This window comes from Pongo pygmaeus, chromosome 5 (genome assembly GCF_028885625.2).
Source record: "Pongo pygmaeus isolate AG05252 chromosome 5, NHGRI_mPonPyg2-v2.0_pri, whole genome shotgun sequence".
NCBI classification, from domain to species: domain Eukaryota; kingdom Metazoa; phylum Chordata; class Mammalia; order Primates; family Hominidae; genus Pongo; species Pongo pygmaeus.
Window position 1 is genome coordinate 144848807 of NC_072378.2, and position 27727 is coordinate 144876533.

General features: G+C 38.2%; 1 protein-coding gene across 10 annotated transcripts in view; it reads left to right on the forward strand.

Moving 5' to 3' along the window:
• UTRN (utrophin) overlaps nucleotides 1-27727 on the forward strand; it is a 575792-nt gene that overhangs the window by 168195 nt on the left and 379870 nt on the right. For 7 of the 10 annotated variants that reach the window (XM_063666718.1, XM_063666723.1, XM_054489969.2 and 4 more), the window contains 8 exons: nucleotides 2768-2855; nucleotides 7794-8035; nucleotides 8198-8378; nucleotides 10219-10364; nucleotides 11679-11891; nucleotides 21308-21421; nucleotides 22206-22361; nucleotides 27442-27612. In XM_063666718.1, coding sequence (XP_063522788.1) covers nucleotides 2768-2855; nucleotides 7794-8035; nucleotides 8198-8378; nucleotides 10219-10364; nucleotides 11679-11891; nucleotides 21308-21421; nucleotides 22206-22361; nucleotides 27442-27612 — 1311 coding nt within the window. The remainder of the gene's footprint in view (nucleotides 1-2767; nucleotides 2856-7793; nucleotides 8036-8197; nucleotides 8379-10218; nucleotides 10365-11678; nucleotides 11892-21307; nucleotides 21422-22205; nucleotides 22362-27441; nucleotides 27613-27727) is intronic. The other 3 variants (XM_063666719.1, XM_063666720.1, XM_054489968.2) reach the window with 1 other exon arrangement.

The following is a 27727-nucleotide window of genomic DNA, read 5'->3' on the forward strand; positions in this document are numbered from 1 at the left end:
CCTTTCTGTGTGGTTGAAATGTCCCCACTCCAGGAGGCTTTCCTTAGCCTCACTAGAAAGAGTTCAGTGATTAATCTTTTGACTTCATGTGGCTTTGGCCATATCTCCGTGAAAGCCCTTCTTGCATTTATGCTATTGTTTGTTTATATGTCTGCCTGTTTATGTGTCTGCCTGTGCGGGCTTAGAAATTGAAGATAATTTTCCATTGCACCCTTTTTATTCAGCACTTGGTAAAGCTCTTGTGGCTCATGGAAGCGGATTGTGATGATTGTGGGTGGGCAGGGGGAATGGGGAAGTTGGTTGAGCTGGGAGCACCTTTATCAGAGCCTTCTCTGCACAGAGAGTTGGGAAAGCCAGAAGTGGGGCCTATGTTATGTCATTTCATGTGCTTCTCACAGTTCTGAAAGATGGATAGATGATTTTAATGATCACTGACCAATCAATTGTCAAAGACGTTCAGGTGGCAGAAAGTTTAGTAGTAACAGTGATCTTCATGGAACAAGTCCCACAAAATACTGATAAGTTAAAGGCTATCCTGTGACGCAGGAACAACTTTACTGGCAGAAACTGTTACTATATTTGGGGGGATAAAGTATGTAAGGTGTGGTTGGCGTTCCGTTGTGTTTCATTTAATATTTATCTAGAAGTTCATTTATTTTGTTTCAGACAAGTAGTAACAGATGCCAAAGATTTGGAAAAAAATATATAAAACAAAGAAAATGTCAGCATTACTCTAATCCCTTATTTTTCTTGCAAACTGAGGAAAGATTAACTTCTTCTTCTTCTTTTTCTTCTTCTTCTTCTTCCTCCTCCTCCTCTTCTTCTTCTTCTTCTTCTTCTTCTTCTTCTTCCTCCTCTTCTTCTTCTTCTTCTTCCTCTTTCTTCTTCTTTCTTCTTCCTCCTCCTTCTTCCTCCTCCTCCTCGTCCTCGTCCTCCTCCTCCTCCTCGTCCTCGTCCTCGTCCTCCTCCTCCTCCTCCTCCTTCCTCCTCCTCCTCCTCCTCCTCCTCCTCATTCCTCCTCCATTATTTTAGTGAAGGAGTATCTTGTTCCAACAGATGAATTACCTGGGTGGAGAATTTGTAGTCTAGTCTCCTGCCATCTTAAGAGGTAGCAAAAAATCAACTTGTTAAAAGCAGATAATTGCCTTTTTCTCCAGTTTGATGATGACTTTTACATTGATCCTTGGTTAGGCAAAAGTAAATGGTGTTTCTTAGAATCTCTTGCTAATATTCCTTGATCTTTGACTATAAGAAGGTTGTTCTACCTAGTCACAATAAACTTTGTGAAAATCAAAGTAGGATAGCTGAATTTATTTGATAGCACTTACATGTAAAGAATTTAGAATTGGGATTCTTCTCTGGATTGTCTGGTTGAAGTAATATGGGTTGCTCAGAAGTTTTGATTGTGTTATGGTGGATACTATTTGAATAGTTAATATATAAATATCAGTTGGGGATGGAGGAATGGGAGAAAATTCAAATACTGAGTTGTGTGCACATATACTTGTGTTTGTGTGTGTATACATGATTTTACTTGCTTCATTCTTACTAGTTCTGGAAAGAATTTTGTCTTGGGAATATCAAACTATAGAGATAAAAAAAATAATGAAATTAAGAGCCATTCCTCAAACATAAAGAACAAAATGCGGGCTGGGCTTGCCATGGCTCATGCTCATAATTCCAGCACAAGGCAGGAGGATTGCTTGAGCCTAGGAGTTTTGAGACCAGCCTCGGCACCATAGGGAGAACCCCGTCTCTACAAAAAGTAAAAAAAAAAAAAATTGTGGGGCATGAGCTTGCACTTATAACTCCAGCTACTCGGGAGGCTGAGATGGGAGGATCCCTTGAGCCCAGGAGGTTGAGGCTGCAGTGAGCCATCATTGTGCCACTGCACCCCAGCCTGGGTGACAGAGTGAGAACCTGCCTCAAAGAAAAAAAAAAAAAACCAACAAAATACTTTGGTTTGGGTTCTAAAGCATATTTTCTATTTTCATTATTTAAAAATTATGTATGAAATATGATTGTGCTTGAAGTTTACATTAAACCCTAGACTTAATATAATGCAAACAAATAATACTGAGCCTCAAAATATTTCTATCCATTTTTCCTGTTTTCTCTCTTTTGAGATGGGAGTTTTGCTCTGTTGCCCAGGCTGGAGTGCAGTGACGCGATCTCAGCTCACTGCAACCTCTGCCTCCCGGGTTCAAGCAATTCTCATGCCTAAGCCTCCCGAGCAGCTGGGATTATAGGAACTTGCCACCACACTTGGCTAATTTTTGTATTTTTAGTAGAGATGGGGTTTCACCATGTTGGCCAGGCTGGTCTCAAACTCCTGACCTCTAGTGATCCACCCCCCTCAGCCTTCCAAAGTGTTGAGATTACAGGTGTGAGCCACTGTGCCAAGCCTATCCTTTTTTCTTATTAGTTAATTTTTGTTCAGCAACCTCTGTCATAACACATTCAATTCTTTTGACTCAAACCATTATTTTTATGGTGTGGCATACTCAGGGTATGTATGTGAATAGATATCCTGGATCTAAAACATAATTTTAATTATTTCCTTCTGATAGGACCTTATAATTATCATGTACATTTTTTTTTTCTTATAAAAGAAACCAATGCTTTTTAGTTGCTGTGATTACGTTTGAATTTACCTTTTCAGATTTAAAAAGAATGTAGGAGGGACAATAAACGTAAACATTTAAAACAGCAACATTATATTGAGAAGAAAGTTTGCAATATTCTTATATTGAGACTTCATTTGCAGGCATTAGAAAAAGAACAGAGAGAAAGAATCCCCAGAGCAGATGAATTAAACCAAACTGGACAAATCCTTATGGAGCAAATGGGAAAAGGTAAGATCCTTGATTTTTTTTTTTCCCCATATTTTTCAGATGGTGGCATCGAATAATATTACAGTTTGCCCTATTAAATATTTTGCTTTAATACTCGAATCCTCTTTTGGCTAGATAAATGGTTTTCAAAAATGTTTTTAGGCAGCAGAATCTTTAAAAATGAAATTTTATTCTGAAGCTGATTGTAAAAAAACAGATAAAAGCAAAGTCGTTCTGATTTTGTATGCGGTGGGGGCTGGACACCCTGATTAGCAGAACAGTTAAAACCCACTAGCATAGTACATTTTAAAACTGTATCCTTTGGGTTTATATATTGGGAATTTGTTTTGCAGGTGGTAGCAAAAGAAAACTTTACTTGGCAACATTTGGGAAATGAAGTTACATTAAATTCATTAAGGGTATTTGATTTTTGATAACTTTTAATGCATTATATTTATTTATGACAGTATTTTTATAGTTAAGTTTGATAAGGTGTTACTTATATATGAAATTTTTAAGTGCTCCCAAGACTTTTTTTTTTTCACTGTAGCTCCCAGTGACTCAGAATAAGCTAAAGATTAATATTCTTGGTGTGCAGTTTTGCATACGAGTCTCTCTTTGTTCTAGAGAAATGTTGAAAGACATTTCTTGCACTCCATGTACGTTGGTCTAATAATGGTAAGCACTTTGGAAGGCTGCTGTAGCTCTCCTTGACACCTGTACAGATACCTATACAGAATTAGGAATATTAGTTTGACAAGAATCTTCAAAGCAGTAGCATTTAATTTTTTATTGTTTGACTTTTTGTTATGGAAAATATAACTATATAAAAGCAAATAGAATACTATCATGCACTTCCTTGTATCAGTTACCTAGTTCAATAATTGACAATATTCTGCCATTCTTGAATTATCTATACCTTTACTCGTTCCTCAGCCTCTCAATTATTACTGTTTTTACAGTTTTCTTGGAAGTAAAATTTACTTACATTGAAATACATGACTTAGCTGTGCTGTTTTGACAAATAGATACACCTGTGTAACCTACACACACACACATCACTATGTAGAAAATTTCCACCTTTCCAGAAATTTCTCTTTTGGGTTAGTCACCTTCCTCCCTCCAGAAAACAACTATTCATGTTGTTTTGACCTTAGATTATTTTGCCTCCAGCCTTTAACAAATATGTTTATTTATTTAGTATGTATACTGGATATGTGTATACACACATGCACACATGCACACGAACACACAGAAACATATATACATGCACAAACATATATAGATATATACACATACACACAAAATATGGAATGTATACCATGTGGACAGTGTATGTCCATTTATTTTGAAATTATGCAAATGTATTATCAAGCCATATATTATTAATAAAGGTTAATTTCTTTAAATAAATTAAATAGAATAGTATTTAATATTTTCTTTCAAAATCCATTCTAGCAGATTGTCTTAGTTGTCCTGCCTGTGGGCATCCCACTTGGAGGTTACTCTTTCCAGTATTTACTTGAAGAGATCCAGAGACACAAACAGATGATAACTTCCCTTGAGATGCTGGTTCATTCAATAATTACAATGCATTGGATGTTAAATTTATTTCCTTTATAAGCATAGATTTTCTGCTTCTACCTCAGCATTGTACCTGGTGACTCTGACTTTATCTGATGTGAATATGGGATAACTTCTTGAATCTGTGTACTGAATTTACTCCCATTTCTGTCGGGTTTTCAGCAGTGTGGCAGAATTATGAAGATGGGGGAGACTTGATGTAGATGAGAAGTTGGTGCGAGGTGATGTTATAGTGAGAATAACAGTGATTGGGGGAATGGGCGAACTTGGATTCTCCTGTCCTTTTCTAGTTTCTTATCCTTGGGAAAGTCTTGGAACCCTTGTTTCTTTGCCTTGGTGTCTGGAAAATGAGGGAGTTTATTAGCTGACTCTTAGCTGTTAGTTTATCAGGTGACTATTAGTTTATTAGCTGACTATAGGCTTTGGTCCATAAAATTTTACTGTAAACGGGTCCTAACTAGACACATTCTGGACATTGAGTTCACATGAAAGTGCTACTTGCAAAAGGCCAAAGGCAACACTGGAGAATAGATGACATGGGGCTTTTGTCACCTAATTTATGCTTGTCCAATTTCATAGGAAACCTTTTATAGTTTGTATTACCATTTTTTTTCAAGCATTGGTGGAATTAGAAATGCATTCATTAGAGGACCCTAATTCTTTTTTGTTTTAAAGATGCATCTATTAAAAAAAATTTTTTTAGGACAACAGTGGGAAGCTGAGAAATGGGGGAGCTGAACTGAATAAAGTCTGTGTGTTCCAGTTCAGTTAGGGAGGCATGTCAAATTCTTCAGTAAAACCCATGTTTGAATAATCACGTCACTGTTTTTCTGAAACCAGTTCCATCAAAAAGCCCACCATAGCCAATTCTGATAGGTCTTTCCTGCCTAATGCATTTTACGTAAGTTTTGAGGTATCTCATAGAACATAGAAACATTTTTAGAAAATAAAACAGCTTGAGGCTGGGCGCAGTGGCTCACGCCTGTCATCCCAGAACTTTGGGAGGCCGAGGTGGGTGGATCACGAGGTCAGGAGATCAACGCCATCCTGGCCAACATGGTGAAACCCTGTCTCTACTAAAAATACAAAAATTAGCTGGGCATGGTGGCACATGCCTGTAGTCTCAGTTACTCAGGAGGCTGAGGCAGGAGAATCACTTGAACCAGGGAGTCGGAGGTTGCAGTGAGCTGAGATCGCACCACTACACTCCAGCCTGGTGACACAGCAAGACTCTGTCTCAAAATAATAATAATAATAATAATAAAATAAAAATAAATAAATGAAATAGTGTGTTTCATTTGACTTTCATAGCTGATATACTTGGTTTTCTTTGTTTAGCTTATCTTGTTCCTAGAGATCCTCACCTAATAAAATACAGTAGTTGGGCATCTGGATAATGTGGCTTTATGAATCAATGCCCATTGTGGTTGCCTAAGCATAAAAGCCTATGAAGTTTGGTGAAGGTCCTATGTTTTGTAAACATTTCCCTTGATTCCAATAGTGATAGACTGAGAAGTGTAAAGTCAAGTGAGACTGAGTGGCAGGAATGTGTTCTATTTTCTCTCTTTTAGACAATTAATAAAGTGATATGCTGTTGATTTTGCCTTTTGACTAGTCACCTTCTAAGAACTCTGTGTTTTATAGAAATAGAAAATTTTAAACTCTGGATCTCTGGGAGTAAAACAACTATTTTTAAAGACAATGTGAAGTTTTCCTTTTATAAGATGTAAATTGTGCTTGAATCATTACCGGGCATCACTGTAACCAGCAATATCTCAGGATTAGAGAAAGGGAGATTCAGATGTTTAAAATTGGTTTAGAGGCAAAATGAATGGCTTGTAAGACATTGTCAGTGAAAAAATAACTGAAGTTGTTTTAACTGCCCTTGTTCTTGAAGTGAGCACCTCTTTCCAGTTTTCTAGATGAGTAGTGATAATTTTCCATCTCAGACATTTTATTTACCTACTTAATTTTCTTCCTTGATTAGTATGAATTGTCCAACATAAAGATGATGTGGTTGGTGTTACTATTCCTTTGCCTGCCTAGAATAGAAATGACGGGGCAGGGGCACGACCCATATCTCCATTGTTCATATTATTAGGAAAATGGTGATTTGTTTTGTATACTCTCCCCATTAACAGGGATAACGCAGCATGGCTTGTGGTGTGAATGCTTTGCTTATGTCTCATATTCTCTTACCTGAGAGATGGTGGTGAACAGTGAACTTCTGCAGTTGACATAGGTGACACATTCAAATGACAGCATGATATGCCCCCATTTATGATTTTCAGTAGACACAGTGTATTATAAAATTATAAAAATTTTCAAAGTTGCATTGTCTGTGGATCATACATGACTTTTTGTTTTTATGCCTTTTTTTTTTAGTTCAAGCTCTCATTATCCTGGATTTTGATTACATATGTTTATAAAGCAGGGTTGTTTTATTGCTTTCCTACTCAATAAAAATGTGAAGCCATCCTTTCGGTATGCATGTTCTCCTCCGAATAGAAAGATTCCTTTGAAGATTTCCCATACTTTTTCATGGTCATTTTAGAGGATTTGAAGGTCTTTTAGATTAAGGGGAGGACTATGATAAAACCTATTATTATGTATGACTTTATTATTTTTAGGAACATTCTCTACTTTTCAAAAATGTTGGACAAATAAAATGATAAGATTTCAGTAATAAAAATGGTGGCATTGTTTTCCCTGATGTGTTTCTAAAGTAGATCATCTTATTGCTGCCTCAGTCTTTTGGTATTTGCTTATTTATATGCAAGGTCCCCAGTGGGCTTGCTGATGCTTCTAGAGCCTGGCTGCCGGCTTAATATTCCTGTACTCACCAGGTTGCTTCCCAGCATAAGGCATCCTCGCCATTCATTTCTTAATTTATATGACGCTGTGCTTTGGTCACCAAGACCTGAGCTGCCTCCTAGTTTTTCTAGCCAGCTGTCTTTTTTTCCTAGGACAAAGGGTCTTCTTTCTGAAGTTGGGCCTGGACAGATCAAAGTAGTTGATCTTATTTCACTGGTTCAGGTGACAAACTAGCAGAGTAGAAGCATGGCATGGATGGAAACATATATTATCTAGAAAAGGCAGTGGCTGAAGTTCTACTGATGTGTCTTTTGCAATATCCGCACTGCTCCTGAATCGTTATTTTATAATGTGTTTCTTCTTTGGTCAAGGAATTGAAATAAACATAATTATTTTTAAGTGCATCATTATAAATTTTTGTTGTTGTATTAAAAGGGACTTAAGAAAGTGATCATTATGTGTGACATTGCCTCTCTATTCTGAATGTTAGAATGTTTAGAATAAATTCAAGACACATTTTGTAATATATAGACTGTTTGCTTGTTTTTCATGTCTGCATAGAAGGCCTTCCTACTGAAGAAATAAAAAATGTTCTGGAGAAGGTTTTATCAGAATGGAAGAATGTATCTCAACATTTGGAAGATCTGGAAAGAAAGATTCAGCTACAGGAAGACATAAATGCTTATTTCAAGCAGCTTGATGAGCTTGAAAAGGTCATCAAGACAAAGGAGGAGTGGGTAAAACACACTTCTGTTTCTGAATCTTCCTGGCAGTCCTTGCCAAGCTTGAAGGATTCCTGTCAGGTAAGGAGCCAACCGTCTGGAACGTGGAGGAATTCTATATGCAGTCCCAGAGTTAAGGAGGGCTTCTCGTATCATGAACTTTAAGTTAATGCTGCCCTGATTAACTTCCTTTGAGGATGTTCATCTTCAGTGAGTTGTGTGACCATATTTTCTCTTCCTTAGTGGGAATTGACAAATCTTCTTGGCCTCCACCCCAAAATTGAAATGGCTCGTGCAAGCTGCTCGGCCCTGAAGTCTCAGCCTTCTGCCCCAGATTTTGTGCAGCGGGGCTTCGATAGCTTTCTGGGCCGCTACCAAGCTGTACAACAGGCTTTAGAGGATCGTCAACAACAGCTAGAGAATGGTAAACCCAACAATTTTAATATCTCCTCTCTCAGTTTGTCTTAATGTAAACATGACTCCCAACATTTAGAACTTGAGTACACTTGCTTGCTTTGCACCAACCTTCTCCATTTTCCTTTGTGCCTGTATTGTTCAAAGTCTTAAAGTCTTCTGTATTCAGATTCTTTTCCAGATTCACACCTTTTTGTAAACATACAAACAAGTTTCACATTCTCTAAAATTGTGTCAGTAGGATATAATAATAATTTTTTTTTTTTTTTGTAGCAACAGGGTCTCACTCTGTCACCCAGGCTGGAGAGCAGTGGTGCAATCATAGCTGCAGTCTTGATCTCCTGGGCTTCAGTGGTCCTTCTGCCTCAGCCTACTGAGTAGCTGGGACTACAGGCATGCACCACCATGCCTGGCTGGTTTTTTATTTTTAGTGGAGCTGGGGTCTAGCTATGTTGTCCATGCTGGTCTAGAACTCCTGGGCTCAAGTGATCTTCCCACCTCAGCCTCCCAAAATAACAGGTGTTAGCCGTTATAACAGGTGTTATAACAGCCTCCCAAAATAACAGGTGTTAGCCAAAATAACAGATGTTAGCCTCCCAAAATAACAGGAATAACAGGTGTCAGCCATTGTACCTGACCTGGATATAATGATTTTTAAAGAGTTTTTTTTTTTTTTTTTTTTTTGGAGAAACAGGTGCAATTTCTTCCTTTGGTTGAGGAGGCCACTTAATATCATTGCTAGGAGGATTAAAATGAATGATCCCTTCTGTTTCCTCAAAATAGTTAAAGTTTTAGCAGTCCCATACTCTCTTTTAAAAGAAATCATATTCCACTATCAGACTCAGAGAAATTTTAGAGTTCTTACTTTTGGAATACACTTGGTTTTGGAAGGTTCACTGTTAAAGGTTTTGAAAGCTCATCCCTCCTACGTTACACTATTTACTTCCTAGCTGCCATTTGAGTTAGGAACTGTGTTGCACTGTGCATTATTATTTTGAGTAGTGCACACTGAAACTTTCCACATGTAACCCAGCCTAACTGCAGCAATTGTAGATTGGGTCATGACTGGAAGTGTTTGTATGTGTGCATGCTAGGCAAATGTGTCGTGTTGCCTTTCTTCTGAAAGTGCATCCGGACAGCATGTCTTTGTTCCTTGAATTCAGTTATGTGAAATACATCTTTGAGGGTACCTCTTTCTCCACTTATTGGTACAAGCTGTGCTTTCACTTTTGACAAGGATCAGTAGGCAGTTTAACTTTTGCTGCTAGTTGGTTTCACCTCTTTGTGCTTCAAGAGACTCCCTTCCTTTCCACACAAGTGTTACTTCTACGATATTTTTACATTAGTGACTGAGGTAGACACTGTTCCAGCTGGCTGTTCAGTCGTTATTTCTCAGGGTACCTGGACAGCATGGTGGCAGTATTTCCATATAATCTCCTCCACTCTGGACCTGGGTTTGTCTACACAGTGGAGCTTACAGCAAGACTGGTTGAAGGGATCTTTGTTTTCTTTTATTCTTTGTGTAGCTGTTAAGGAAGAGGAGATTATATGGGACAAAAGGGACATTGTTGTTCCGTCTTCAGAGAGACATTTCATCATGAAGAAATGAAGAAAAATTGTAGTGGGTTAGTTAATATTTCAAACGTCAACATCTGCAGGAATGAAGTCACTGTCTGACTCTCAGAAATGCCAATGGAATGATCTATGTTGTTAATTAACAGAGACCCTTTTACATTGTAATCATGGGGTCTCCTTTGCCATGTATTGGAATTCATTTAGGATAATGGTCTATGTAATAATATTGGGTCCCTAACATGATTTTCTCAAACTAAATATTTTTAAATAAACAGAATTGAAGGGCCAACCTGGACATGCATATCTGGAAACACTGAAAACACTGAAAGATGTGCTAAATGATTCAGAAAATAAGGCCCAGGTGTCTCTGAATGTCCTTAATGATCTTGCCAAGGTGGAGAAGGCCCTGCAAGAAAAAAAGGTAACATATATTTTCCATGTTAGAACTCTAGCGCTTCTTCTAATATCTCCTCTTACATATTTTGAAATGTTTTTTCAGAGATTAAAAAAAAAGTTGGTCAGTTTTGTTCATCATTGGTCCAAAAATTTGTTTATGATTTGAGGGTTAGTTTGACCTCACATAAAAGAAAATACAGTTATTAAATATTTTTTCATAGAAGAAAAGCATATTTTCTCCTTCTGCTGTGATTAGTTTAAAATTCTCAACCTGTTCATAAAATCTGCTAAAATATCTTTATGAAATGAGGACTATCAGTTGACGTGTTGATGTATACTTTTTTCTGCATCGAATAGGAATGTTTCCGTGGTCATTTAGTTGTGTAGCCTTATGGCTCCGCGCTATTAGGTGAAAAGGAGAGCAGCCATTGAGCACTGCACACTTGGCCCACACTGGGTTTGCTGTTCCCTTGGTTTTTAGTGTTGAGAATACACTGTATTGCCCACACACAACTCATGAAGAAAAAGCTTTAATTTTTGTGATTATGCCTATTTTTTTCATGAGTTTTTCATGTTTTGTTTTGTTTTGTTTTTTGATTTCCAATTTTTAAGTTCAGGGGTACTTGTGCAGGATGTGCAGGTTTGTTAAATGGGTAAACGTGTGTCATGGTAGTTTGCTGCACTACGTATTAAGCCCAGCATCCATTAGCTCTTCTTCCTGATGCTTTCCCTCCTACCAGGCCCCACCCTCCAACAAACCCCAGTGTGTGTTTTCCCCACCATGTGTCCATATGTTCTCATTATTCAGCTCCCACTTATAAGTGAGAATATACGGTATTTGTTTTTTTTTGTTTGTTTGTTTCTGAATTAGTTTGCTGAGGATAATGGCTTCCAGCTCCATCCATATCCCTGCAAAGGACATGATCTTGTTCCTTTTTATGGCTGCATAGTATTCCATGGTTTATATGTACCACATTTTCTTTAACTAGTCTGTCATTGGTGGGCATTTGGGTTGATTCCTTGTCCTTGCTATTGTGAATTGTGCTGCAATGAACATAGTGTGCATATATCTTTATAACAGAATGATTTGTATTCCTTTGGGTATATACCCAGTAAGATTGCTGGGTCAAATGGTATTTCTGGTTCTAGGTCTTTGAGGAATCACCACACTGTCTTCCACAATGGTTGAACTAATTCACACTCCCACCCACTGTTCTTTTTAGATAAAAATGCTTTCTAATGCATTTTAAAGTGACTTTTGACTTTATATAGCCCATTTTACTGTATCTGTGCAGACACATTTTTGTGCATATTTTTAATCTTTTAAAACTTTTTCCAGGCCCTTGATGAAATGCTTGAGAATCAGAAACCTGCATTACATAAACTTGCAGAAGAAACAAAGGCTCTGGAGAAAAATGTTCATCCTGATGTAGAAAAATTATATAAGCAAGAATTTGATGATGTGCAAGGAAAGTGGAACAAGCTAAAGGTCTTGGTTTCCAAAGATCTGCATTTGCTTGAAGAAATTGCTCTCAAACTCAGAGCTTTTGAGGTAAATCCAGAGGCCACTGGGAGTTTAAATTTATTACGGGGTAAATAGTAATTATAAGATTCACATATTTATTATTTAAATATTTTACATTCTTTCTAGACCCACATTTATTATGTATTTAAGTTGGGACTTATCAAAGGTGTACTTTTAATGTGCTGGAGAGCACATTTATTTCCTTTTGCCTGGAAGCAAAGTCAAAAGTAGAGTAAACTGGACCTTGAAGATAAGAGAAAATTGCTTAAAAATGGTCAAAATAATGTTTCAGGCATGGAGGGCCTGTGTGAAATACAGACTGTTGATTAGATTATAGTAGTAACTTGGTTGGGGTGGTAGAAATAGCCCAGGTAGTAGTAAATTGCTGAATACATGAAACTACTTTTTGCAGGTTTTTGACATTTGAAGTCAAAAGTCAGAGACAGGCCATCGACAGTGTCAGAGTGGGAAGGCAAATTGTTCCAGGGACATGAAAATTCAGAAGCAGGATCCTTCACTATACCTGAAAATGTTGACAGATGCAGCAGTGATAAAGTTTAAGAGGAAAGGATAAGTGTGAGGACGTATAAGGAGAGAGTCAATGTCAATAGAAGTCAGTGTCAGATTTTAACATTCTGCCTGTGAGAAAGATGGAGAAGCAGAGTTTCCAGGTCACCTGGTATTTTAATAGGAAAGTTCTGGGTGGAGAATGAACCAATCACACTCTCTCCCCGCAAGGCTTCCTATCCTCCAGTGACTGCTTACCTTGGTCTTTTTTTTTTTTTTTTTTTTTTCCCAATCAGTCTGGGATCTTTGTCTTTTTTAAATTTCTTATTCACCGATGTATGCCAAGATGTACTCTTAACTAGAGCAATGCCTGGCACAGAGAAGGCATCCAATCAATATTTTTCAGTGAATGAAATGAAATTAGCAATAGGAGATTTAGATTTGGATATATCTCTGTATATCTATCTATCTATCTATCTATCTATCTATCTATCTATCTATATATATATAGATTCTCTTGGAAGCTAAATCCAAATATGTGTAGATATATATCCATATATATAGAGAGATGTCTCTGTATATATGCATATACATCTATATTTATATAGAGAGAATCTAAATCCGAATCTATATATATTTAGATGTAGATCCAAATATATGTAGATACAATACATATATCTACATATATTTGAATCTACATCTAAATATTATATCTACATATATTTGGATCTAGATCTAAATATATATAGATTTGGATTTAGATGCTAAGCACATTTGCATAAGGAATGTTGCCCCCAAAAAGTGAAAAGATTGAAAGCGAAGACAAAAATTGATGAAAATGTATGTTTTGAAAATCAAAGTCAGAGAACACGTGGTAGAAGAGGAGCTGGAAGACCTCACAGATTAGTGTGGAAGGGATCCAGCCAGATTCTCTGAGTGGACCACTGAATTTGGAGGGGCGTTCTTTGACTCAGGAACTAATGGGTAGTTCCAATGAATGATCAGCAGAAGATACAGATGGAGGGGTTGTGTGTGTGTGTGGGTAGCTGTGTGTGATGGTAGTGACAGGAGGCAGTTTTTCTCTAGGTGTAAGTGCAGTTCTGGATGGAGATCTCATTCAAATAAACCAGTAATTATGGAGAGAAATGTGTTTTGTGTGGCTTAGTGTTTTTGACTCATTTACTTTTTTTTTTTGAGATGGAGTCTTGCTCTGTTGCCCCAGGCTGGAGTGCCATGGTGCGATCTTGGCTCACTGCAACTTCAGCCTCCCGGGTTCAAGCAATTCTCTTGCCTCAGCCTCCCGAGTAACTGGGACTACAGGCACATGCCACTATGCCCGGCTAAGGTTTTATTTTTAGTAGAGATGAAGTTTCGCCATGTTGGCCAGGCTGGTCTCAAACTCCTGACCTCAGGTGATCTGCCCTCCTCGGCCTCCCAAAATGCTAGGATTACAGACATGAGCCACCATGCCCGGCCCATTTTACTTTGTGATGGTCCCACTTCTCATTGTGTATTATGAGTTGTAATTGTTCCCAGCTTTCAAAATGAGCATTGACCTTTTCTATAATTCTAAAGTTTTTGGTTATGGTCCCAGCATTGTATTATCAGTGATTCTCAACCGGGGTGATTTTACCCTCCAGAGGATACTTGTTAATTTCTGGAGGCATTTCTGCTGTCAGAACTGTGGGAGAAGACTTCCAGTGGGTAGAGGCCAGGGATGCAGCTAAACATCCCACCATGTACAGGACAGCCTCACAACAAAATAATCATCTGGCTCCAAATGTCAGTAGTGCCAAAGTTTAGCAATGCCAGATTAAACATTCCCCATCGTTTCAAAAGATCATCCCTTTGTTTTCAGATTTAAGTCCGAAGTGTAAATGGAGATTAACCTCAGAGTTAGTCTTCTTTTGACTCTTAAAAGTATATCTTAGGGTTAGCTAAATGTATGCTACTATTTCAATATGGAGCTTAAAGAGAATAAATATTCTCCCAAAACACAAAAGAGTCCTGTGGTTATAGTAATCCAGCTTTAAGCTTTGGTGGGTTTTTGCTATTAATGTAGCAAATCCAGGCACTAAAAGTGGTCACTTGGAAATATTTATTTCCATTAAAAATATCCAACATCAAATATGTGTGTCTGGATATTTAGGTGTTTGTTGTTACAGTAGCAGATTTGTAATGTCCAGTAATTTTTTTATTTGCTTCTTGTATACTAACTGCAAGATTGTAGTTAAGGAATACAGTATCTATATTTCTTAATTGTATAACTCCTTCATTGAAATACATGTTTTATCTTAAATTCAAAAGAAAACTCCTTTTTTTTGCTTTGTAGGAATTGCTGGTTACTTAACTACTCATGATTTACTTGGGAAAACTTTAAATTCCACCCCTCAAATTATTAGATAATTATAATAAATATTTATTTGAAGATTATCATTGTTTTCCCTTTTTCGATGACCTGATATATAATTTTTTAGGCATTTAATTATTTTTGTCTTTAAGGCATGAAGCACAGTAGGTTTTAGATTCAATGCCAATTCATAATAATGTTTCGTAGGAACAAAATAGTTAACTTGTTTATTTTTAAAATGCATTTTTCATTATATGAGTAGTACTTGAAGCTTACACATTGTGAATAAATGAATACCACAGAAATACTTACAGTGAACATTTAGAGTTCCTGTCCTTCCCCAATACCATTTTCTTTCCTGGGGGCAGCTAATATTAACAGTGGATCCTTGTACATACAAATTAGACAAGAAAAATTGACAAATATTGCTAATTCTAATCATTTTTCCCCACACTATGGAAACAAATGATATTGGAACTGTGTGAGGGACATTTAAATCCATAGTCCAGATAGAGTTTGGAAGTGAATCCCACTACTTAATAACATCTTTCATTGATACAGCATATTTAAACTTTGAAAGTGTTTTCATGGCTATGTGCTTGCTTTTTTCTGCTAGCCTTCAATATTTGTAAGAGGCTGTTAGTTGTGTGCGAATTTTAGTTTTCTGTTATTTGTTGGCATTGCAGTGTTTTTCCTCATTTGCCTGCATTTCCTTTGTCTCCATAGCTGGTTCCTTTTGTGCATGTAGAGCTTGGACCTACGTATTCTTATTCATTGTGTCATGCCCAAATACATTCTTAAATTCTTTTTATTTGTGCCATGCCAAAGCAATAACCTCCATTCCTGTACTTATGAGGTAAAATATTCATTGTTACTTTTAAAAAACTACTGTACCCCTTCCAGGTGACAGAACATTTGAAAATACATGAAATGGGTATTTCTTTTTTCCATTATTGATTTTACTGACTGGATTTTCATGTGAATCATGGGGATAAAATATTATAAAATCCTAAGAGGCTGCTTATATATCTCTCCTCACCAGCAGTAATATCTTTGGATTTAGGGGCTGCAAAGTATTTCATATTATGTATTTCCTTTTCCTTATTCAAGAGCTCCTGCCGTATGTATAACTGGGAAATGATAGATGTCCCCAAGGCACACACAAAACTGTCTTCTATTTTCCAGCGCTCCTGCCTTTTCAGGCTCCTCTTCCAGGCCCTTCCTTCTGGGTTCAGGCTCTCATGCAATCTCTTTCCCTGACAATTTAATTACCCTTTAAATCCAATTCCCACTTCCTGTCTCTTCTCTCTGGAATTCATCTTTCACACCAATACCGGAGTTGTACTTGTGAAAGGATCTGGTTGTCTTCACCATTAATACAATTAATACAAAATGCCATTAATACAAAATGTCCCTTTCTTGCCCTGAAGCCCTCCCTGCATCTCCACTGTGAGCTGGGGAGAATAAGTTGGGTCACCAAAGACCATCCTAGACTATTGCCTTTCTCCGGAAATGTCACGTACTTGCTAGGAATTCACATCCCTCCTCCTCCTGTCTGCTCATCTGTCTTCAGCCCAGCTCATCACTACACCCACAGCTAGATAATCGTTCCCTCCTCTGTGATTCGACTGTGTGTCCTTTACACCTTCACAATGACCCATCTCAGGCCGTCTTTTATTATGATGAGAAATGTGTGTCTCTCCTCCCACGAGGCATGAGCTCTTTGAGGGTTGGATCCCTGTCAGGCATAGAGCAAGTTAGCAGATGTGAATCTAATTGATGTGTCCGGCCTCTCTAGTGAGAGTGGATTTATACAGTCTAAATGCCTGGTTATCCTAAGTGGCAGGACACCTGTGTAGTCATGCCTCTTCCTTCAATTGTTGAACAGTCAAAGGCACACGTGAATGGACTTGCTCTGACCCGGAATCTGGAAGGGGGCATGCTGGAGCTCCAACAGGCAGAACCAGGTTTTGAGAGTACTTTGGAAAGCATTTTAGGGTAAAAATGCAATACTTTCTAAGAGTAATATTAGTACGGATGATTTAACCCTTTTTAGGTAACATATAATTGATGTAATTATCTCGTAAGGGTTTGGGTTTTTTTTTTTCTCATTTGTGAACACATTTTACTTTACTGAAGGGAGTATTCATATATTCCCTTCCTTAGATTTAAGAACCTTATTAGTTTTTAATAAATAAGTGTAGTAGCAGTGTCACTGTTTGTCTTCCCTACTAAGTGAGAGAGCACATTTTCAAGGTTGTGTTTTTGAGGTTATTGAATATTATAAAGTGAAACAAAATAGGAACCTGGCTACCTTAAATTACTGTTTTAATTCTGGCTTCACAGTATTTTTTTTTTTTTTCTGGTCTATGTCTTAAAAAGCTGTTGACATTCCAACAGATGGGGGAGGAGCAATAGAAAATGCCAAGAATTTAGCTGTAATCAAGTCTCCGGAGGTAGTTGTGTACCTTGGAATCTTACTGTCTTAAATCCAGATTTACCAAGCTTTAAATTACCTCCATCCTTAGCTCACAGGATGGGGGATGGGAAATGACATGAGATAAGGTCAGAGGAATTGTTTTAATGACCTTGCCGTTCCTTGTCCGTGATCCCATAGCAGGGTGTTGCCCATCTGAAATGCTTAGAAATCATTGCTTTTGAGCAGTGATGGTCCGTGTAGACTTTGACCCTTCTAAACTAGAATATTTGATATTTTGATTTTCAAAAAATACTGTATTCGTAATCATTTGAATATTTGTGAGTAAAAATAGGAGTGAGAAATGGCTGCCCCAGATTAGTACTTAGTTTATTTTTTTTGCATGTGAAATAATGACATTTGCTTTAGAAATTTACTAGCAGTTTTTATATTTTGTTTTGGTTTATAAGAACTGAAGTCCCTTAAAGAAGTGTGTGTGTGTGTGTGTGTGTGTGTGTTCTATAAGCAGATGGAGGTGAAGAAAAAAATCGTCATTATTGTAGATTCAAAGCTTATAAATGCATCAGCTAAGTAATTTTTAAATGGACAGAGAAACACTATTTTCATGTGAGCTCTTTGACGATCTTTGTAACCAACGTCTTTGCTGTGGAATTGACTTAAAGATGAGCAGACTTTTGGTATATTTGAAAAGCACAGGAAACATCTGCTGCAGGTTGATTGTGACAATATTTTGCTCAGGGAAAGAGGAGACAGGATAGGGAGAGTGGAAGGCAGAGCAGAGCTCCCTGTCTCCTGCCTTCGCCCCTACAGGTGGTAGGTAGCATGGATCTTCTGGACTTGATAACCCTTCCCACGCGGTGTGCCACGAGGTGGAAACGCCGAGTGAGTGTGCTGCTGCCAGACACTTCTAAAGGGTGGGCCTTTCATTCTGTACCGATTCCTTCCCATGAGCTGTATTTGGCCAGGTCTAGCCAGATATATAAGCAGTAGCCGTTTGAAACCGTTACTTTGAAACAGTTACAGGATACAACAAGCATTAATGTTGGCAGCAATTAAAAAAGTGAAACCCATGCTTACGCAAACACATGCTCATCCTGGCTGTTCATTCCTGTGGTGCCTCTGATGGGACATAAACACCAAAACTTGGATGTGGTAACTCTTATGGTCTTAATCTTGGTAATAATAAAGCAGTTGGTTTTGTAGATCTTAGTATAATAATCGCTACCATTTAGTGCATTCTTCTATGTGGGAGTCTCTGTTTTTCAGAACAACCAGACAAGATAGTTGTTATGATTCCAGTTTTACAGATGAGTTACTAAGACTCAAAGAAAAATTAGTTTCTCAAGGCCCTATGGCTAGGCAGGTGCTGAGCTTGGTAGTCAGACCTCAGCATTTCTTTATATGGGCACACTGTCTCTTTTAGAACACAGCGTGGTTAGAATTACATGCAGGATTTTTAGTAGTGAAAATATTATAGTGTGGCTTTACAGGTTCCCTTCTGTTCCCTTTGTCACTGTTGGGATGATCCATTGGCCTACATGCCTTGTCTGTCTGTTTCTTTTCTCTTTCTTTTTTCTCATGTCAGAGGGAGAGAAGGAACAGATACACGTGAATTGCGTGTGCCCTCATGGGTCTGTGTGTATTAGAGAGAGGGTGGGAAGGACGGAGGGAGGAAGACGGTCGAGGCCATAAAACTTCCTCATATGCCAGTGACGAGTAGTTAAGGCCACTTACTCAAGTCAAAGCCAATTGTGGTTAAAACTTCCTTGAAATATAATGCTTCCATATAAATTTTGAAAATTTTGGATGAGGAGACTATCAGTTTTCCTTATTCAAACTAGAGTTAATGAATTTCCCAGTTATACAGCAGTAATGCATTCTTAAAAGTGCAGAATGGAGATTAGCAGTGCAAGAATCTGTGGTGAAAAGTCAAATGGAGAATTTTTAAAGTCACATTTTATGAACTCTGTGAATGTATTCACACTTTCTCTCTTTTTGCACTTCTTTTTTGGATGCCCCACTCTACCTGTCCTGAGCATATCTTCCCAAGAAGCCTTCTATGCTAAGATCTTGGAATGCTGGAGCAAACACAGAAGTGACCTGTAACCAACTGAAAATATATAAGGGTAGCATGGACCTGTGGGAATAGTGTCAGGCTGGAGAAGAGAGGAGGAAGCAGCTTGGGGAAAGTGTGCAATGGAACTGAAAGGCTTTCAAAGCTGTGCCAAGAATAAACAAGATGCAGAAGTGCTTAGACAGGATGGTATAATATTGATGGAGGACACAGAGAAACCTAGCTAGATAAGCACTTTTTACTTGCCATCTTCATCAGAGAATGGCCTTCAAAACTACAAAGTATAGAATAGTCATTACTGAGAGTGCTTTAGAGCCTGAACTTAGGACCACAAGCAAAACCACTCCTCCAGATGCATAAATCTGCATCCCAAGTGGGATTTCTACCCATGATCTCAGGGTCACTCACGTCATAATCTTGTGAGAAATTACCAGAAAAATGGAGATGGAGGAATGTCCTAATTAAGAGGAAACATTAGTTTTTAGAAGCTGAAGATATAAAGTAAGTTTGATGTCAGTTCCTAGCCAAACTGTAAGATGAATAACTGACTAGAGATCTTATATGTGCTTGGGAAAGAATGTCGTGGTCACCAGGAATCAACATGGATACCACTAATAGGCCTTGCCCAGACTCATTTCCTTTAAGTACTACTTTCTTTTCTTTTCTTTTTTTTTTTTGGAGGAGGAAGACTAGATTATTAGATGCACAGAGTGATAACATCTCACATTTGAAGATGCTCTCTCATTTAGTTCAAATAATGCTCACCAATGAACGTTCTTGGCAAGTCTTGATTTCACCAAAGTATTTGAGATAATCTCTGATAACCTTATATCTAAAGATATAAACTAGTTAGATCTTTGTGATCAATTCAAACATTATAAGGATCAGAATAGTTGGTTCTGGGTGGCATATTTTAAGGACATTAAAAGTTGATGTAGTTTCCAGAGCATGTTGATCAGAGTAGTCAGCAATACCTAATGTCCTACAGACATCATGGAAGGAATTGGGAACATGTAATCAGTAGAAGACTGGAGAAAAACATGGCAGTTGCCCACCTATGGAAAGAAATGACAATGACTTTGGTATTGGAGCTCAAAAGCTAAAATTGCATCTACTTATTTGCATTTTTTTTTTTTTTTTGAGACAGAGTCTTGCTCTGTCACCAGGCTGGAGTGCAGTGGTGCCATCTTGGCTCACTGCAACCTCTGCTTCCCAGGTTCAAGCTATTCTCCTGCCTCAGCGCCCCCTGAGTAGCTGGGACTACAGGTGCCCCACCATGCCCCCAGCTAATTTTCGTATTTTTAATAGAGGCGGGGTTTCACCTTGTTGGCCAGGATGGTCTCGATCCTTGACCTCGTGATCTGTGGCCTGGGTCTCCTAAAGTGCTGGGATTACAGGCGTGAGCCACCGTACCTGGCCCTTATTTGCATTCTTCAAGGCCTGGTTCCAATGTTACCTTCTCTCTAAAGTCTCTTTCTCTTTGCAAAATGTTTGCTTTCACATTTGTCTTTGAACCCCTATCGCCATACACAGTAACTGGATTTTATATATATAGTAGCTGCTTAATAAATGTTGGATGGAATATTGGAGCTGAACGGTGACTGTCTTGAGTTCTCAGATAAAAAGGCATCCAAAAGCAGAAATGAGAACCATCTATTGTATTCCCTCCACCGTGCTGTTTGTTTATTCCTGCTCTGAGTTACTAACTTTAGAGAAAGATTGTTCTAAATTATATCAGAGCAAAATATTTTATAGCTGATTAAACCTAGAAATGCATTTTTTCCCTGTAATTTGCATTTTAAATCATAACTATTGCTTGCATTTAAGCAAAAAGAGCTAGCGTTTGGAAATTTTTAGAATGGTTACTAACCTGTCATCCCTTGAGGATTTTAGTCAAGAATGAAGAAAATAATCATTTTCAAAGTTGGAAGGTTTAAAAAAAGAAATAACATAAATGAAAGCGATGCTATCGGAGCTTTAAAAAGTTCCCTTTGTTCCAGTGGCGGTAGATCTTGAGATGTAGTAGGCTGAATGTCACGGAGTAATATCCCCCTCTGTTATCATGTTCGATTTAGGCTGATTCAACAGTCATTGAAAAGTGGATGGATGGCGTAAAAGACTTCTTAATGAAACAGCAGGCTGCCCAAGGAGACGACACAGGTCTACAGAGGCAGTTAGACCAGTGCTCTGTGAGTTCTGCTGATCTGGGGAACTTGTCATAAATAACATTTTATTCTTTTTCTATGTTATTAGCTGCTATTATTAAAATTGTGAGAATATAACACAGCATTAAATCTAGATAAAATATCTTTCATCATAAAGCTTTTATGACTTTATAGCTAATAAAAGAACGACAGATTCTTCAAGTTTTTATTTCTGGACATGGTTATAGAATTTTGAGAGGTTATAGAATAGGGAACAAGAACAATTTTGGTTCATTAGGAGTCATTGTATATTGCATTTCTTGTGCCACATGGTGAGGATTTAAGAAAAACATATTTAACAAATGAATTTGAGAAGTGTCTGTTCATCAAATTCATTTGTTAAGTATGTTTTTCTTAAATCCTCACCATGTGGCACAAGAAAGGCAATATACAATGACTCCATGTTGTGCACATGTACCCTAGAACTTAAAGTATAAAAAAAAAACCAAAACGAAACAAAAAAAACAACAAATGAATTTGCTAGTAATAGTGCATGCAGTTTATATTTGGTGAAATCATCAGGCTTCTCTACATTAATTAAAAGACTATTCCCTGCTGAGGGTCAAGTCTTTCCGGTCTAATTTGACAGATGGCTATATCAAGCACCCAGGTGAAATGAGTTTCTTAAGGCACAATATTTCTCAAGTAGTTAGAAGTACTGACTCTTAAGCAGTTTGCTTGTATAATATTTGCAGGGAGATAAGCAAACTATAATTATGGCATCCACTTATATAGTAATGAACTCAACGTGCATCTTTTATGTGTTTAGGCATTTGTTAATGAAATAGAAACAATTGAATCATCTCTGAAAAACATGAAGGAAATAGAGGCTAATCTTCGAAGTGGTCCAGTTGCTGGAATAAAAACTTGGGTGCAGACAAGACTAGGTGACTACCAAACCCAACTGGAGAAACTTAGCAAGGAGGTGAGTTTTTCAACGTTACTGCCTATGGTTTTGAAGAGATATAGACTGTAGCTTCTCTCAACTGACTAAATGTATTATGACCCATCCAGTTTGAAAAACAATGGTCTAGAATAACTCCAGCATGGGTAGTGAGCTGGGGCAAAAAAAAAGCATCATTTTTTAAATTAAGAGAGGGTGCTGATTGTCCAGTTTGGCTCAGGGCTTACCCATTCTTTTCTTAAATCTGGCTTGAAACACATTTATGACACTTGCTTTACCCCTAAAACATTTGAGTGTGACCATTTATTTACTTAGCAAATATTTCTTAATCAGTTGCCACCTGTCAAGCATCACTCTAGGCACTGCAGGTACAGCATTGAACAAGGAAGAAGAAATTCCTCTTAAGGAGCTTACATTCTAGTGAGGCAGATAGATAATGAATAATATCATGGAGGAGTAGCAAGGAGTTAGGGCTAGGTGGGTTATTTCAAATAGCATGGTCAGGGAAGGACTTTCTGAGATGGGGACATTTGAATAAAGAACTGAGTAAAGTAAGAGATGAGCCTTGTAAGGTTCAGATAAGAACATTCAGGCATGGAGAATAGCAAGCTTTAAAACTCTGTGGTGGGAATGAACTCGGTTTGTTTAGTAAAGAATGAAGGCAGTGTAGCTGGAATAGAGCAGAGAGGAGTTAGTGAGTTGGAGAATGGGAATATTTGAGGTTAGAGGTAGGCAGAGGATGGATTAGCTATGGCCTTGGAGGAAGGGACTTGGGATTTATTTCAAGTATGATATTACACAGAAAGCAATTTGAAGGTTTTGAACAGGGAAGTGACATGTGATATAGATCTTTTAAGGTCACTCTGGCTTTTTGTTTTGTTTCCTTTTTTTAGTAACAGTATCTTGCTCTGTCACCGAGGCTGGAGTGCAGTGGCACAATCCTAGCTTACTGCAGCCTTGAACTCCTGGGCTCAAGCAGTCCTCCTGCCTCCTGGGTAGCTGGGACTATAGGTGTTCACCGCCATGCCTAGATAATTTTAGAAATATTTTTGAGCCAGATGCAGTGGTGCATGCTTGTAATCCCAGTTCTTTGGGAGGCTAAGGTGGGTGGATTGCCCGAGCTCAGGAGTTTGAGACCAGCCTGGGCAACATGGCAAAACCTTATCTCTATAAAAAATACATAAATTAGCCGGGCATGGTGGTGTGTGCCTATAGTCCCAGCTACTTAGGAGGCTGAGGTGGGAGGATGGCTTGAGCCCAGGGGACGGAGGTTGTAGTGAGCTGAGATTGCACCACTGCACTCCAGCCTGGGCGAAAGAGCCAGATCCTGTCTAAAAATAAATAAAAACAAAACAAAAAAAATGGTAGAGATGGGGTTCTTAGAGGCTGAGGCAAGAGGATGGCTTGAGGTCAGCAGTTTGAGACCAGATGCCAGTCTGGTCAGATGCTGCTGACCTCAAGCAATCCTCCTGCCTCAGCCTCCTAAAGCATGGAGATCACAGGCATGGGCCACTGCACTCGGCCTTTCTCTGGTTTTCATGTGAATAGTTTGCTCTGGGAAGGCAAGAATGAAAATGGAAAGAATTCTTATAAGGTTACTGCAGTCTTAGAGACAGAGGATGGCCCCACGCACTCGGAAGGCTAGAGAAGAAGTGATGGAAGGCATGAGAAATATTAGGTTTGAAAATAAAGAAGAGACCTAAGGAAAGAACTGGATGTGTGATTGAAGAAAAAGTGAATGGTCAAGCATGACTCAGGATTTTTGCAAAGCTTCCACTTTGTGTGAATTGTGGTATCATTTACTGCAATAATGAAGGAGAAGCTTTTGTGGGTTTAGGTGAAATGATGACTACCATTCTGGAAGGGTTAAATTTGATGCTGGAAGCTAAGGAGGAAAAATCAGTAATGGAGAATGTGGGGTCCCAGATGCTAGGTGGAGAAAACTTTTCACAGTGCCTAATGCTGAGGATTGCAGGGTCCAATCGAAACAGAAAATCAAGCTTTAAATTTGATAAGGAGGCATTTAATAACCTTGAGAAAGTAGGGTCAAGGAACTGGTGGGAAAAAAAGTCATAGTGGAGAGTGTCCGGGAGGGTATGGGAACTGAGGAACTGGGACATCAAGCATAACCAACTTTGAGAAATTTCTGTCTTCAGGGGAGCAGAGAAATGGGTGGGTGCTGGTGATGGGAATCCAAAGAGGTGGTTTCGTTATTTTTAATAATGAGAGATATTAAATGAGAGATATTAATGAGAGGACCTCACTTTAGAAAACAAAATGATGGTGCAGAAAGAGATTGAGATAGGAGAATTTATCAAGCGAAGTCTGTGATTATGCAAGGATGAGATCCACTGTCTAAGTGAAGATGTTGCTATGAGATATGGTTTCTTTGTGGTAATGGAAGGGAGGAAATGATATGGGAACAGGAGAACTGGGAGATATTCTCTCCCGATTGCTTTGATTTTTATTAGTGGAATAATAGTGAGGCTATATATAGCTGAAGTGAGTGACAAAGCAGTGGAAAATAGAAGTCAATGTGAAATATAGGCATACCCCACAGTCATGTAAATAGTACGTATTTCTTAATACAATGCTTTTGGCTAATGTTTGTATCAGAAAAATTTATATTTGCATAACTGAATATTTTGTTTTGTTTTTGTTGTTTTACCCAACTAACTTATTTTGAGCATGTTCAAATGTAAAGAAAAGTTAAAAGAATGGTAAAAAGGAACAGCTGTATATCCATCCATTCAGAGAGTTGCTAATGTTTTACCACATTTGCTTTCTCTCTCTTTGCCCTTCTCTTTACACACACACACACACACACACACACACATGCACACACACCCTTTTTTTTGGTACTTTTGAACAGGAAGTTGAAAACATCATGACACTTCACCCCTAAATACTCTAGCATGATTTTCCAAGCATGAAGGCATTCTTCTGCAAAACCACAATACCATGATCACACTTAAGAAACTAATAATGTTATACTCTCATCTCTTATCCTAGCTAAATTCAAATTTTTCTCAATGTGCTGTAATCTGATGGCATGTGCCTTAAAGAACTGGGGTTTTTGAGGAAATAAATAGAAAATGGTTTGGAAGTGGCAATGAGGATCAAGGAAGGTTACAATTAGAAGTTAGTATATCTATCTATCTATCTGTCTGTCTGTCTGTCTGTCTGTCTGTCTGTCTATCTATCTATCTATCTATCAATCCATCCATCCACATACATATGATGACAAAGAATTCATTGTGAATTACTGATTCAAAATACAGGAATAAATATATGGGAAATTTAAAGTGTCCTCAGGAAGGAGGTAACCACATGTGTGAATAATTATCTAGAGCATTTCCAGACTATTGCATTGCATTGACTAGTACAAATGTTGAAGTAGTTTTGGACAAACATAATTTTGCCAAATTTTCATTTTGCTAAAAAGAACAGGCATATAAAACAAATCAACAAACAAAGATAGTCTATTTCATCTATTATATTCATGATATCCTGAAAAAAAGGAACATTTTAATGCCAAAAAATAGAAAGTATATATTCTCAGGATACTTAAAGGTAATTTTGAGGGTGTTTTGTTGTCATTAAGCTTATGGTAGTGTCTTTATTTTCTTCATTTCTTTTTGGAGCTGTGAAAATTATATTGCTGACTAGTGTTCAAAAAGTACACATATAGAGAATTTTCTGGAAGTGGGGCCCAAGAATCTCTGTCTCTCTCTTTTTCTTTTTGTGTGTGTGCATGTATTTTAATGAAAAGCTTACCAGGTTAACCTGATGATCAGCCAGGCTTGGGAATGGGGTTGTGAGTGTTGCTGGCATCAGCTCCTTGGTTACCCTGTGGGGACAGTGGAAGAAAAGCTCTTGTTTGGTCCTGTCTATTTTTATGCCAGAGATCCTATTTGAAGGGAGGGACTGGGAAAGCCTCTGTCTCTTGCTTAACTCTAACTTCTGTGAGAATCATCCAGTTCCTGTGCTGGCCTTTGGTTACTATCAACCTAGCAGCCAAGCAGGGCCTGGCAGGGTGGCCACTACTGTGGCGTTTAATTTGAGCATGAGGCTGAACCTGCCAAGTAGAGGTTGGACTGTGACTGCAGAACGGTGCCTTCTCTCACAGTAGAAGTCAGTTTGTCCTTATGGGGAGGAGTGCTCTGAAAATATTTCTAGACTTCTCCGAAATTTTTAACTAAGTTACTGAATCAGAATCAGACAACTATCTATTTTTTACTGTAACTTTTTTGTGTCTGTGTGGCATATACAAACATAGTAGATATCAAAACCAAAATTTTATACAGCAGTGTCTTATGACATCTTTAATAGCAGCCTCTCCCTCCCTGCTTTTTAAAAGTGAAATCTTAGTGGGAAGTGCAGTTAGAAAGAAGAAAATGGACATTTTGGTTGCTTCTAGGGTTTTTTTTTGAGACAGAGTCTCGCTCTGTTCCCCGGGTTGGAGTGCAGTGGTGAGATCTCAGCTTACTGCAACCTCTGCCTCCCAGGTTCAGGCGATTCTCCTGCCTCCGCCTCCCAAGTAGCTGGGACTACAGGCATGCACCACCACGCCTGGTTAGTTTTTGTATTTTTAGTAGAGATGGGGTTTTGCCATGTTGGCCATGCTGATCTCAAACTCCTGACCTCAGGTGATCCCCCTGCCTTGGCCTCCCAAAGTGCTGGGATTACAGGTGTGAGCCACCAAGCCTGACCGGCTTCTAGATTTTTTGTTTTTGCTTTTTTTTTTTTCCATTATAAGTAGTGCTACATTAAATTCACTTCATATATGTGCTTTTACTGTTATAGATTAGATTCCTACAGCTGGGATTACAGTCAACAGTTACGCGTTTTCAAAATTATAATAGCTATTTCGAGGTAAGAGTATTATCCAAATGTGGTGTGGAATCCCAGTCTTAAGATTATTTTCATTATTGCTTATATTCCACAGCATTAGCATGAAATGTATGAGATTTTATCTGAATTTTAAAGCGTGCAATAAGTTGTGGAAAGTTATCACTGTGCCTTTAAATATTAAGAGCTAAAACTTGACATTGAACACATTAACATTTGTTTATTTGGGGGAATGGCTTTTCCTTTGTAGATCGCTACTCAAAAAAGTAGGTTGTCTGAAAGTCAAGAAAAAGCTGCGAACCTGAAGAAAGACTTGGCAGAGATGCAGGAATGGATGACCCAAGCCGAGGAAGAATACTTGGAGAGGGATTTTGAGTACAAGTCACCAGAAGAGCTTGAGAGTGCTGTGGAAGAGATGAAGGTGAGGCGGGGACAACCAGTGCCAACAGGCTTCATGTCTCCCTCCTCCCTTTAAAACCAGCCCATCCGTCATCTTTCTAGCTATCAAGCACTATGTGCACGTAGCATCTTTCACA